This window comes from Schistocerca cancellata, chromosome 7 (assembly GCF_023864275.1).
Source record: "Schistocerca cancellata isolate TAMUIC-IGC-003103 chromosome 7, iqSchCanc2.1, whole genome shotgun sequence".
Lineage (NCBI taxonomy): Eukaryota > Metazoa > Arthropoda > Insecta > Orthoptera > Acrididae > Schistocerca > Schistocerca cancellata.
Window position 1 is genome coordinate 464844675 of NC_064632.1, and position 14751 is coordinate 464859425.

General features: G+C 44.3%; 1 protein-coding gene across 1 annotated transcript in view; it reads left to right on the plus strand.

Moving 5' to 3' along the window:
• Window positions 1-14751, plus strand: part of LOC126092826 (myosin-9-like) — a 166102-nt gene that overhangs the window by 18810 nt on the left and 132541 nt on the right. The window contains exon 4 of the mRNA XM_049908555.1: window positions 7644-9827. Within this exon, the coding sequence (XP_049764512.1) occupies window positions 7644-9827 (2184 nt within the window). The remainder of the gene's footprint in view (window positions 1-7643; window positions 9828-14751) is intronic.

Here is a 14751-nt window from a genome sequence, read left to right on the forward strand (position 1 = left end):
TAGATATAGGCTGCTTTAGAATTAAGCTGATTAAGTTACAGCTAGAACAATAGTGAGGATTATACTTTGTTCCAGACTGAGCAACAAGTTTGAGGTAAAGCGTACAAATTATAATTTGACGTGTTAAAAACATTTACTTTGACACAGCTGACGCGGATTGACAAAAAATTTACTCTTAGATGGAGGGTAACAGAGCAGCGTGTGCAAGGTACACTCTGATCAAAAGTATCCCAACATCTGGCTGAAAATGACTTACAAGTTCATGGCGCCCTCCATCGGTAATGCTGGAATTCGATGTGGCCAACCCTTAGCCTTGATGGCAGCTTCCACACTCGCAGGCATATGTTCAATCAAGTGCTGAAACGTTTCTTCCAGAATGGCAGCCCATTCTTAACGGAGTGTTGCACTGAGGAAAGGTATTGATGTCGTTGGGTGACGGCTGGCACGAAGTCGGCGTTCCAAAACATCCCAAAGGGGTTCTATAGGATTCAGGTCAGGACTCTGTTCAGGTCAGTCCATTACAGGGATGTTACTGTCGTGTAACCACTCCACGACAGGCCATGCATTACGAACAGGTGCTTGATCGTGTTGAAAGATGCAATCGCCATCTCCGAATTGCTCTTCAACAGTGGGAAGCAAGAAGATGCTTAAAACATCGATGTAGACCTGTGCTGTGGTAGTGCCACGCAAAACAACAAGGAGTGCAAGCCCTCTCCCTGAGAAAAACGACCATACCCTAACACAACCACCTCCGAATTTTAAGCTGGTAGATGATGTTTACCGGGCATTCGCCATACCCACACCCTGCCACCGGATGGCCACACTGTGTACCGTGATTCGTTACTCAACACAACGTTTTTCCACTGTTAAATCGTCCAATGTTTACTCTGCTTACACTAAGCGAGGCGTCGATTGGCATTTACCGGCGTTATGTGTGGCTTATGAGTAGCCGCTCGACCATGAAATCCAAGTTTTCTCACCTCCCGCCTCTCATAGTGCTGGCAGTGGATCCTGTGGAAGTTTTAAATTCCTGTGTGATGGTGTGGTTAGTGTCAGCATATTACACATTACTACCCTCTTCAACTGTCGGCGGTCTCTGTCAAAATGATGAAACCAGCCTGTAACCTTTTGTGCTGTACGTGTCCCTTCACGTTTCCACTTCCCTGTCACACCGCAAACAGTGGACCTAGGGATGTTTAGGAGTGTGGAAATGTCTCGTACAGACGTATGATACAAGTGACACACAATCACCTGACCATGTTCGAAATCCGTGAGTTCTGCGAAGCGCCCCATTGGTTCAAGTGGCTCTGAGCTATATGAGACTTAACATCTCAGGTCATCAGTCCCCTAGAACTTAGAACTACTTAAACCTAACTAACCTAAGGACATCACACACATCCATGCTCGAGGCAGGATTCGAACCTGCCACCGTAGCAGTCGCGCGGTTCCAGACTGAAGCGCCTAGAACCGCCCGGCCACCAACAGCCGGCATTCTACTCTCTCACGATGTCTAATGACTACTGAGGTCGCTGACATGGAGTGCCTGGCAGTAGGTGGCAGCACAATGCACCTGATGTGGAAAACGTATGTTTTTGGGGGTGTCCGGATAGTTTTGATCCCACAGTGTAGGTGCATTTCTCCCCTCACATACAGCACAGGCTAATTACTCAAACATGTACCCATTTCTGAACATTTAAAGCGTCTTGCCATTAGTTTTCAGAACTTATCATGATCTCCTTCTTCTTCTTTGGTCTTTAACTATCAGGTTGACTATCAGCAGCTTGCCAAGCATTTCTGTCTCCGGCCTTTTTCTTGAGTACAGTATAGGTGGTGGAACATATGTCGTCCACGATACGGTTGATGTATACTAGACTAAGTATGTCTCCTGTGTTCTTCCTTTCTGCTGTCCTTTGAGCAACACCTTTAATGACACCATAATGTCTCAACATGTGGCTGACACATGTGGCGTTCAATAAGCTTTAGGAGACATAGCTGCACGTTATCTACACTGCAGTTCTTCAGTTCGCTTAATACGTTCTTTTCACAGAAAATCTTGAGACTGCTGCGATAGAACCACATCTCGAAGGCTATTAGTTTTTTTTCGCCTCCTCGATTGTTCGTATTTCACATCTGTACAGCGGCACTCTCCACACAAAATCTTCATGAGGTCTTTCCTCAGGTATTGGGCTATGAAACGAGATGTGCAAGGTTCCTGCTTTTGTTGAAAGCAGCTGTTGCCTGCTTTATTTGGCTTGCAATATCCTTCCTCGATCAGTCTGAGAGTGGTTTTACTCCATAGGAAGCAAAAGGATTCTATTGTCTCCAGTCCCTCATTGTTAAGTGAGCACTGGGCAACGGTATTTTGACTACTCATCAAGATTATTAATTGGCATGTTAGGAAGAAATGGGGCTGACTTTCATCTGCATCTCGCTTTTGTAGTTCCGCACATTCACTTAACACTGTAGTATCATAAGAAAATCTCAACATGTCTGTTATCTTACCTTCAATTTTAATTCCTAGTGTGTCCCTAAAATCATCTAGAATCCTCTGAATGTATCCGCAGAATAAGATAGCAGAAAGTGAACAGCTCGGTCATACACCTTGTTTAACAGTGGCTTGCTCTTGATGTTATCCGTTTCTTATCACAGTCACCTTTTCTCTGTAAAGTTACTGCAGTACTTCTCTGTTCTGATACATTACGGCATACCACCTCTCAGCATCTCAAAAATCTATCGCTAGACTACAACGTCTAATACTCTCTATTTGTCAACGTAGGCAGTATACAGTGTCCTGTGAGGTATGATCAGTATTCAGAGATGCGACAGGAACGGTCATTCGAAGGAAAAGAGACTAGTAAACATGAACTCTACTCGTAGCTCAAGATCTGTAAGTACATGTTTTGTGGAAGAGATGTGTTTCACAACAGTGAAGCTGCACAAGTGCCGAAAGTCTGAAGGTGAGCACTTTACAGCCCATATTTACATGAAATTGTTTTCGTGATTTGGGCCATACTTACGCCCCTCAAAATATAGAAGGCCAAGACGAGGTTTTGTTACACTATCGAAGAAGAAGTGCTCATTGCTGCATTTTAGAGCCCATGTTTAGTAGACGGTTAAGCTTCGAATGATCGTTCCTGTCATACACCTGAATACTGACCATTCCTCCTACGACACTCTGCTGCATTCTTGGCTCTTGCTTAGTCTTGTCTCAGGTATTAGCCGCAACCCGAGTACTGCTTCTCGCGTGCCTAGAGCTCCTCTAAAGCCAAACTGATCTTCCGTATCTTGTACACCTATCCTTTCTTCAGTCCGCGTTACAATGACAGAGGTCAAGATCAGGGTGGCGTGTGTTATTAAATTGAGGGTGCAAAATTGTTCACATTTGTTTGCAGATACTTTCTCTTGTGTTGGTGCTGTAACTATTCTTCGAAGTCTTTTCGGTGTTCCCAGGTTTAGTATGTAATTTGTATGAAATGGAACAGTTCTTCATGTAGCTGTTGTCTAGCAGTCTTGATGAGTTCTGCTGGTTTATCACCATCTTCAGCGGCTTTCCCATGTTTTAGCTGCTTGACTACGAGATACAATTGATCACGCGGGGAACAAACTCCCCCCCCCCCCTTCCGGATTGCTTGCCTCAGCGTTCTCCAGTTCCTTATCTTCACTATTTCTTGCATATGGCTTTTCAAGGCATTATTTCCACCATTCTAGTACATCTTTATGATCATAGAACAAGAACCAGATGAGGGCGTAGAAGGTTGCTTGAAATACATTAAATGGTTACGAAAATATAATCCACTTATTGAAACAGTTCACGTTGTGGCAGAGTGAAAATATCCCGATGTTACACCAGACATCGTGCGCAACATAAAACAAAAAATTAAAATAGACGTGTTATCAAATGCCATGACAATAACAATCTAGAATAATCAATTACAGAAGATTAGGAAAAGAAAGTGTACTGAATGTTAGAAGGGTAATGCAGCTATTGAATATGGAGTTATAGGAACTGCTGTTTTACTACTTACAGTGAGTTAATCACCGCTACCAGAATGCACCACATCAGAATATTTTTCGCGTGAGGGTATATCCATGGAGTCTAGGCCCCTCTTCTTCAATGAATAACATCAATACGGCCATTTCCCGTTGGTAAGTAAGGGCCAAGCAACTGTTAGAAAATCTTCACGTGGTGTGTTGTTGATGATGCGGTCTCCCGTTTGAAGTACGATGTGATGCAGGTTCCCAGGGTAGTCTATCCTGTGAGAGGCTCTTTGCTTCTCTATAAGTGCAGCAGCAGACATTAATTTCAATCTGCTTAATGTGTTCAAGTCTTCCTCTACCTGTACGAATCTTACAACCCTTCCACCTCCTCTCCCCACTCGCCCTCTCGCAACACCCTGTTAACAGCGTAAGATCCTATGTATCCGCACGATGCATACTAGAAACTGATCCCAGCTATCAGCGAATTGTGTGATAAAAGACATTTTCCTCCATTTCGATTCATTTCCTCCTCGCAAGTTACACGCTGTACCCAGCTTATCTTCAGTGCTCCCCTGGAGAAATATATCAAAACTATATATTCCATTCTTTATGAACTGTCTATCTTCAGCGTTCCACTCATGTACATGGCTACACTATAGACAAATACCCCGAGAGAAGACTACCTAGTACTGAAATTTATATTATAGGTTAATTAATTTCTGCTTTTCAGAAACGTCTTTCTTGCTATTGACATCCTGATGTTTACATGTCCTCTACTTTGCTAATAATCTGTTACTTTTGCATAAACAACAAAGCTCAGTTTACTTCTCTCAGTGTAACTTGTTAATATTTTTCCACCTTCAACTCCTAGTTCAATCCTACTGCATTTTGCTATCCTACTTTTACGTTTGCTAGTATTCACAGATAATTTCTTTTCAATACATTACTCATTTCGTTCAACTGCTAATCAAAGGAAATTGGTGTATCTTACAGAACTGTAATTTCATAAACTCAACTTAAAGTTTTATTTTTTCTCTCTGAGCTTCAATCCCCATATATAATTTTTGTCTACTTTCCGTACTGCTTCCTTAACTGCTAGGTTACAAAGGTATCTCACTCCCGTCCTAGCTGCTGCGAGATCCTGAGACCTTTATAATTGCACTTTGTTTTATGCACACGTTTTGGACCACATCACTCCCTGTATTTTATCCCTGTGACCCTCAGAAATGGAATTCCTACAGATTTACTTTTGCCTAGCAGCAGTCTTTCTTCAGAGTCCTAAAGTCGGAAATGACTTACTCGTCCCCATACTTCCGCGAAACCTTCGCTACCAATGCCTTCATTAATTCGTATTAGATTTTTCGTGACTATTCCGTTAACTTTGAAACTTGTGAGCATTTGGTCTGGCTGGGTATGGGATTCTTACATTTTTTGGAAGTATGAGTGTATTTGGCCTGCTTAGGATGTTTTACGTATCACGTGGAACACCTTTTTCAGGTTCCCAACCAGTGATCTTAACAATTTTGAAACATTGTAGTGTATACCATGAGCATTTCTCCTAACTGGATCTATTACTGCAGTGAGAAACTCTATTTGCTGTACCATATTTCACTTCGAATCTTCATCCACTTCCTTTTTTAAATTGGTTTACTTTGTAGCACCCATTCATACGTTAAACCCAGCTTTCAGACCTCCGTCCTTTCGTTCGTAATGGCTTGCCAGGTAAGCGTTTGATATTTATGCATCTGAATCTCTCTCCTCTAACGGTTTCCATAATTTTTCCATATATGGTATCTAACTTTCCGATTGTTACACACGCTTCTATTGTTTCGCATTTCTTCTGCATCCAGCCTTCTTTTCCGTTTTCAGCTTACTGCACAACTTATTTTTACGTGTGTGTATTCACGTTTGAGGCTTCATTTCCTGTTTTTCTTTTTTAATTTTCTACTTTAAACAGTTAAAAGCAGCATCTGGAAAATTGGGTAAGAATTCTATTGGAAATAATCTTTTTGCCTGTGTGATTCTCTACTGCTCTCTCTATTTCATCTGTTCAATTTTTCCATTCGTCTTGTAATGCAATGCTTCCCCTTTCTCAGTGGGTTTTGGACTTATATCGGACCATTTTCCCAGATTTCTATCTTTTTGCAGCTTCTTCAATTTCAGTCCGCCGTCTATAAACAACACAGTATGGATATAGTCCATAACTGCTCATGGAAAGAAAAACGAGTTTCAAATCTGGTTTTCAAATCTATGTCTTGTTAATACACAATCTGCGCGGCATTAAAACATAGGGAATAAGAGAAAATGGGGAATTATGCGTCATTTGCGAATCCCCAAATCACATAACGCTTGTAACTGACACAGTTCTTCGTCGGGTGGTAGTATCATTTTCCGAGTCTATACTAGCACTACTGAGGGCGAAAAGACCGACATACGTCAAATTTGCATCCCGCACTTCGGTTGACGTATACAGGTCAACTGACGTACGGTATACTGGTGCTAGCTAGATGAAAAAAGCAACATGTCTAACATTGATGTGATTTACCCATATAGGTCAGTTGAAGTACAGAATACACATGTTACAATTGTTGTCATTTCCCATTCTGTGATAAATTTCAGTCGATGTTATAAGTATAGAAGCCAAAAATAAATTGTATCCCCTACTTCAGTTGACCTACATAGGTCAACAGGTTGCCAATGATACGTAAGCAGATTTCCTCGTTTCCGTTAGCACTAGTATCTTATTCTTCAGTTGAACTATTAGGTCAGCTGAAGTATGGGATGGAATATCATGTATGTAGATCTTTCTGCCTTCGCTAGTAATATTATGTACATCAGAACAGAATGTTAGTAGTAGTGGAGGCGAAAGAAACAACACCTTTAAAATTTGTATCTCGTTTTTCACTTGACCTATACAGTTCCACTGAAGAATAGGATACCAATGCTGACGACAACGAAGAAATCGACGTACGTTAAATTTGTATCCCTTACTGCAACTAACCTACACAGATCAACTGAATTTCGAGATGCAACTCATATATATGTCAACTGAGGTACTCTACGCTACCACTACTTCTTTCCATTTATTCGTTTATTTTTTACAGAAGCACTCGGACTCAAAACAAGCGGTATCCTAACATTATGGTCGAAACATTACTGGACGTTATATATGTCAACCACCTGTTTTTCTCTCATGCATTCCTTAGTTTAGGAACATTTGTCTCCACTGTTAAATCTGTGAAGTAAATCATCTCTGGCAAAATCTGACGTCATTGGTCAGAGCCGACAGGTTGTATCCCGTTCTTCAGCAGGCCCGAAACATTTTACTTACAGACATGCTGCCAGTATGAGGATCTCAGCGATATATTATTGCTAAATCGGTGATAATGGAAGACCCTCTCTTTCATACCATACACTAAGTCATCAGCTTCTAATGCCTGTGCGGTAATAATATTCCAATATCTTACTACCTGTTAAACACTATCAGTACGACTGAAATTTTTAATTTCTTTTGAAGCTGACATTAAACAGTGATAATCCATAGAAACCTCTTGTTCAACGCAATGTCTGAAAACTCATACCCATTATTATTTCACAATGTAAGTTCTAGCGTTTAATGTTGTTTCTATTTTAACCAAGCACCTAAAACTATCTTGGTTGCCTAGGTGGATGTTCTCAAGATGGATCAAGAGGAGGAGAGAGTAGCTGATTGTCTCGTGGAGGCTGTCAAGATCGACCAAGCCTGTCAAGATTTAGAGGAGGAGTCAGCTGAGAGTTTCACGGGTGCTGCCAAGATGGGCGAAGCATGTGGAGAGATTAAGGAAGGGGCAGATCGTGGTCTCATGGATGTTGCTGAGACTGACCCAGTATGTGGAGATGAGGTGGAAGGGGCAGCTGAGAGTCTAATGTGTCCTACCAGGATGGAACAAGCCCATCAATATTTAGAGAAGGAGGTAGCTGAGAGTCTCACGGGTGCTGCCAAGATGGGCGAAGCATGTGGAGAGATTAAGGAAGGGGCAGATCATGGTCTCATGGATGTTGCTGAGACTGACCAAGTATGTGGAGATGAGTTGGAAGGGGCAGCTGAGAGTCTAGTGAGTGCTGCAAAGATGGAACAAGGCCATCAAGATATAGAGGAGGAGGCAGCTGAGAGCGTCATGGGTGCTGCCAAGATGGGCGAAGCACGTGAAGAGATTAAGGAAGGGGCAGATCATGGTCTCATGGATGTTGCTGAGACTGACCAAGTATGTCGAGATGAAGTGGAAGGGGCAGCTGAGAGTCTAACGTGTCCTACCAGGATGGAACAAGCCCATCAATATTTAGAGAATGAGGCAGCTGAGAGTCTCACGGGTGCTGACAAGATGGGCGAAGCATGTGGAGAGATTAAGGAAGGGGCAGATCATGGTCTCATGGATGTTGCTGAGACTGACCAAGCATGTGGAGATGAGGTGGAAGGGGCAGCTGAGAGTCTAGTGAGTGCTGCCAAGGTGGAACAAGCCCATCAAGATATAGAGGAGGAGGCAGCTGAGAACGTCATGGGTGCTGCCAAGATGGGCAAAGCACGTGAAGAGATTAAGGAAGGGGCAGATCATGGTCTCATGGATGTTGCTGAGACTGACCAAGTATGTCGAGATGAGGTGGAAGGGGCAGCTGAGAGTCTAACGTGTCCTACCAGGATGGAACAAGCCCATCAATATTTAGAGAATGAGGCAGCCGAGAGTCTCACGGGTGCTGCCAAGATGGGCGAAGCATGTGGAGAGATTAAGGAAGGGGCAGATCATGGTCTCACGGATGTTGCTGAGACTGACCAAGTATGTGGAGATGAGGTGGAAGGGGCAGCTGAGAGTCTAGTGAGTGCTGCCAAGGTGGAACAAGCCCATCAAGATATAGAGGAGGAGGCAGCTGAGAGCATCATGGGTGCTGCCAAGATGGGCGAAGCACGTGAAGAGATTAAGGAAGGGGCAGATCATGGTCTCATGGATGTTGCTGAGACTGACCAAGTATGTGGAGATGAGGTGGAAGGGGCAGCTGAGAGTCTAGTGAGTGCTGCCAAGGTGGAACAAGCCCATCAAGATATAGAGGAGGAGGCAGCTGAGAGCGTCATGGGTGCTGCCAAGATGGGCGAAGCACGTGAAGAGATTAAGGAAGGGGCAGATCATGGTCTCATGGATGTTGCTGAGACTGACCAAATATGTCGAGATGAGCTGGATGGGGCAGCTGAGAGTCTAACGTGTCCTACCAGGATGGAACAAGCCCATCAATATTTAGAGAATGAGTCAGCTGAGAGTCTCACGGGTGCTGCCAAGATGGGCGAAGCATGTGGAGAGATTAAGGAAGGGGCAGATCATGGTCTCATGGATGTTGCTGAGACTGACCCAGTATGTGGAGATGAGTTGGAAGGGGCAGCTGAGAGTCTAGTGAGTGCTGCAAAGATGGAACAAGGCCATCAAGATATAGAGGAGGAGGCAGCTGAGGGCGTCATGGGTGCTGCCAAGATGGGCGAAGCACGTGAAGAGATTAAGGAAGGGGCAGATGAGAGTCTTGTGGATGCTTCTGAAATTGACAAAGCAGGTGTTGATGAGGAGGAAGAGACAGCTGAGATTCTAGTGAATCCTGCGAAGATGGAAAAAGCTCCCCAAGACTTAGAGGAGGAGGCAGCTGAGAGTCTCATGGGTGCTGCTGAGATTGATGAAGACTGTGCAGATGAGGAGGAGGGGTCAGCCGAGACTCTCGTGAATGTTGCAAAGACGGAACAAGCCCCTAGAGATCTAGAGGAGGGCGCAGCCGAGAGTGTCAGTGGTGATGCCAAGATGAAGGAAGTCAGTGTAGAGGTGGTGGAGGGGGTTGCTGTGAGTCCCTGTAACCAACCCTCGGGTGCCGCTTGCACCCACTGAAAAAATGTTTGTTTGTTCCTAAAGTTCTTGTTTGTGTTACGATTTTGTTCTGTTTGTTTTTGAGTTCGTTTTTCGTTCTGTGTTTAATTTTTCGTTGTGTTCATTTAATGTTGTTTGTGTTTATTCATTTTTCAATGTTCTTTAAGAAGCCTTGGTTTATTTAAAACAAAAAAATAAATTTTACGTATTTCACCTATTGTTCTCTTATTTATTTAGTGTACATGTGCAACAATAATAGTTACCGAATTGAAAGTACGTTTCATTTTCAGTTTATTCTATAGCTGACTGTCTCCCTCTCGTTACAATGAAATAAACAATAGACTAAACCTGGGACTCAGTCTAAGGCATTTATGAAGCTCATTTCAGTGGCACGAAAGGTCTGTGATATATACACGATAATAGTCATCAGTAGGTGCTACATTCACTTCTTTATTGCGAACATCACATAATGCCGATTTATGCAGTACGATTTTATAGTTGTTAGAGAAGGTCATGTAACCAGCCGTAATATTGTTGGCCCGATGTCTCTAATGACTCTGGGGAGGATCATGGCATGGACAATTGTCCGCACTTGTGACCAATCTGTGTGAGTGTATTTCATGGCTGCAACACGTGTGGGAGAGAGTTGGATGAAAAATGCCCGAAGAATATTGCATAGATTGCTGTAATCTGCTCTCCTCTATGTAGCTAAATTCTTTGTAGTAGAAGTGTACTTCCTTAAATCTGAGAGTTGTCAGATTCGGGACATTTTGTTTGTGATTCTCCCTGATTCTCCACTGAATTTCTTTGTAGCTTGTTTAAAAATACTGTCGTGACGTGCCGGAATATACAAACTGAAGTCAAGCTGCCATAATCTCATTTTTTTCTGACATGATTCTGCGCTAATAACACATGCGCAATAAATTGGATTGGTTTAGTATCCTCTCGGTTTAACTCGGGAAAATCCCTAGAGAGGAGATATAGAGTAAGAGTGGTTGTGTGGGGAAAAGTCCAGATTCGAGCACGTATCCTTCTCTGACCAGCTTCTCATCTGCGTAGCACGGTACTATGGTACACTCTAAAGTGAAATAAATGTATCGTATGCCACTCAGCTTAATTATGCTACTCATTCCTATCCTCAATGAATATTTTTGCACTATATGCTCATCAGTAGTATGTAAAACGACCCGGTTATTTACGGTTAATGGGCTACGAAAGTACGTGCGTGAGCAACAGAGATTTCTTCCGTATGCTAAACCAACGTTTAGTATCTGAAAGCACGTGTGTGGGGAGAAACAAAGCATACAATTTTGTAACTACATACAGTAAGTACAGGGCGTGGTGTACCATCTCAGTATGCTAAATGGTCTCATCATTATTTAATTTAGTGCAATGGATATGGAAGGGAAGTGTCTTCAGTAACTTACAGGTCGGTTTTATAGCTGGGCCGCAATACAATCGCTTTAAAAGTCTTAAGAAATCAACTGGGCCACCGTACGCCTACCAGAAATTGTGGGAAATCAGAACGGAGACTAAATATTTACAAACGGTACACAGAGAGAGCACACGTACCCATTGTTTGTATAAGTTAAGCAAGTAAGCGCAATAACAAAAAGAAGGTGTGCTCATCGGTATATCAGCGTAACAGAATTCACAACATCGCACAGGCCAAGAAAGAAGAGACCTCATCGTCTATGTAGTTGTGACCATGTGCGAGCATAGTAGAGATGTTTCATATACCTTACTCACAGCCACATCGTTCACGCATCGACTACAGTGCACACAAAAGATTTATATCAAATTCACATTAACACACGCCACTGCCTGATCTGAAAGCTACGTACAAGGAGCGATTGCCCATTGTACAGTCATGCGCACATGGCTTTTTTAAAACGATGGTATACACATTACGCACCATTTAATAGATCTTCATTCCGATAAAATTCACACACTAATATTCTTTCTCAATGTATGTTTGCACACACATGCTGCCTTAAATGAGAGCCATTGATGAACGATGAGAGATCACTGTCTGTGTAGTCATGGCCACGTGGTACATGGAGAACAGTGGCATACAGTTTACTGACCGTGAGATCGTTCGTCATTGTAAGAACGTTCACACGATAATATTTCTATGCAGTACACACGAAACATGCAACGTATTCTGTATGAAATGTCCGAGTTGAAGTGAAAGCTAATTGTCTGTGCGGCCAACAACGATAGCCCATGGAAGGCAATGGCTGATACAGATTGCTGGAAAAATATGAAAGGAACACCTGTAATTAAATAATGACAACATCAGCAGTCTTAAAGTTAAAGGTTAAAGGCTAAACGCTGATGATTCAATGATTGCAGGATAGAATTTCCATCAGACTTTGCTCTTCCTATTGAATTTACCGGAAACAAAAAATTAATGTGTATTATAACACTTTGCTACTATTAACAGATTCACAAGGAAAGTGATTAATCAGTTACATTTGTAAATAACTCATTCTTGTACCTCAGACAGCAACCTGAAGGAGACGCTGTGACGAAGCGACCGTTCACTTAAAAGACGAAGATACGATGAACATCGTGGCATACAGATGAGGCTGCATCGACTTTCTGTTCCACGGTAGAATAAATTGCATCATCTCTGTGACCAATGATGGCACAACAAATTTAATACTATTGTATATCCCCGTCATACCTATTTTGTTTGCTTTTTTAACATTTTTAACATTTTTATGCAGCGACAGCAACTGATATTGTTTATATAAGAATATGCAGCCTACAGTTGCAGGTTCAACGTTATTAATAACGTCTTCTTCAGAACCTGTTTTCTTTTTCTTTATTGTCATTTTGAAACCTGTATTACAGGCAGGCCATGCAGCAGCAGACGACGCCGCTCTTTAGCCGTAAAGAACACAAATATACAAATGAAGGCATTGAAAGAAAAAACATGGTGGACATATAAACGGAGACAAAACACTGTTTAAAATACAAGGTGCCGTTCACGGGCATAGAGTCTAAGATAAAATTGTTCAGACACTTCGACACAGACAGAGACGAAAATTGTCACACGTGAACGTAGGGGCACAAAACGAATAACACTAAATCACTGAAGCACAAAACGACGGCGCACACAGAACACGAGGCGTTGATCTCCGGCGCGCGAATGTTCACTATCCGTTTACGAGTCCAGGGACCTGCCAAGAGAGGAGCAGAGGGGGGGAGGGGAGAAGGAGAGGGGAGAGCAGATGCCATGGGCAGGGGAGAGAGGGGGGAGGGAGGGGAGGGAGGAAGGGGGAGGGGAAGCACGGAGGAAGAGGGAAGGAGGGAGGGGATGGGGAAAAAGGAAAGAGAAGGGAGGGAGGGTGCCTAATGAAGAGGACACAGGATGTGGGGGGGGGAGGATCAAAGTTGATAGGACGGGTAGATGGAGGGGAGGAGGACTTCAGCAGGGAGGGGGAGCTGGCGGAAGCCACCTTGGGAGAGGGTGAGGAGGGTGGAGAGTTGGAGACCAGGTGGGACGTAGGAATACAGGCGCGGCAGCGGGCGGGGGTGGGAGAGGATGGGTGAGACAAGCGGATGAGGAGGATCGAGTTTGCGGGAGGTGTACAGGATCCGTATCCTTTCAAGGAAAAGGAGGAGGTGGGGGAAGGGGATGAGATCATACAGGATCCGCGTGGGGGAGGGGAGACGGATGCGATAGGCAAGGCGGAGAGCATGGCGTTCAAGGATTTGGAGGGGGCGGAGATCCAGGCCGGATGGGCGTAACAAAGGAAAGGGCGGATGAGGGATTTATAGGTGTGGAGGATTGTGGAGGGGTCCAGACCCCACGTACGGCCGGAAAGGAGCTTGAGGAGACAGAGTCGGGAACGTTCCTTGGGTTGGATTGTCCGGAGATGGGGAGTCCAGGAGAGGCGACGGTCGAGGGTGACGCCAAGGTACTTAAGGGTGGGAGTGAGGGCGATAGGACGGCCATAGATGGTGAGATAGAAATCAAGGAGGCGGAAGGAAGGGGTGGTTTTGCCTACAATGATCGCCAGGGTTTTGGAGGGATTGACCTTGAGCAACCACTGGTTGCAAGCGGTGAACCGGTCAAGATGTCAGAAGCTGCAACAAGTTAGTATTATAATGCGCTAGTAAATTTCATTAGATATGGTCATTCTACAGGATGCAACATATAGTACTTACATAAATTATTATTTAAATGTTTGCCTAAAACAGGCCATGTCCTAAGCCAACTTCATAAAACTTGGTGCATAACCATAAGGTTTTGTCACTTCTATTAAACCAACTGTAGAAATTCACTTTAAGCCCGTTGTCGGCCAGTCGAGTTCGCGATGCCGACGAGCGAGGACGATGCGTGCGCGGCCGGGGCAGCCGCCTCGGACGCGCCGGAGTCGGCCGCTGGTCGGTCGGTTGGGCCTGGCCCGCCGGACGCCCCAGGGGCCGCTCCCCACAGGGCGGATCCCAGGTTGACGACCCAGGCTACGGCACCGGTTCGTGACAGGTTAGAACGACGATCGACAGGCGCTATTCGACCGCAGAAGACTACACACCGCACGACGAAACCGTATTCGGACGTCGGCCATACATCACATCACGACGGACGCAGCAATGAAGACGACCGCCAGGACTACGCCAGAAGACTCGATATATGTCGGGAGGAGGAAAAAGAAACGCTGAAGGGCATACAACGCCTTATCCACTATTCACGGGAAACGCAAGCGCAGGATAACGACAGCTGTCTGGCATCTCCATCTGTGGACTCAGATGTCGAATCACAGCACTCCCACCAAACGGTCGACGACGCGGAGATGGCAGCGGCCTTTCCAGCAGAAAACGACCACGACTCCCCACACGCAGAGGGGGACTTTACGCTCGTACACAACAAACGGCGCAGAAGCAACGC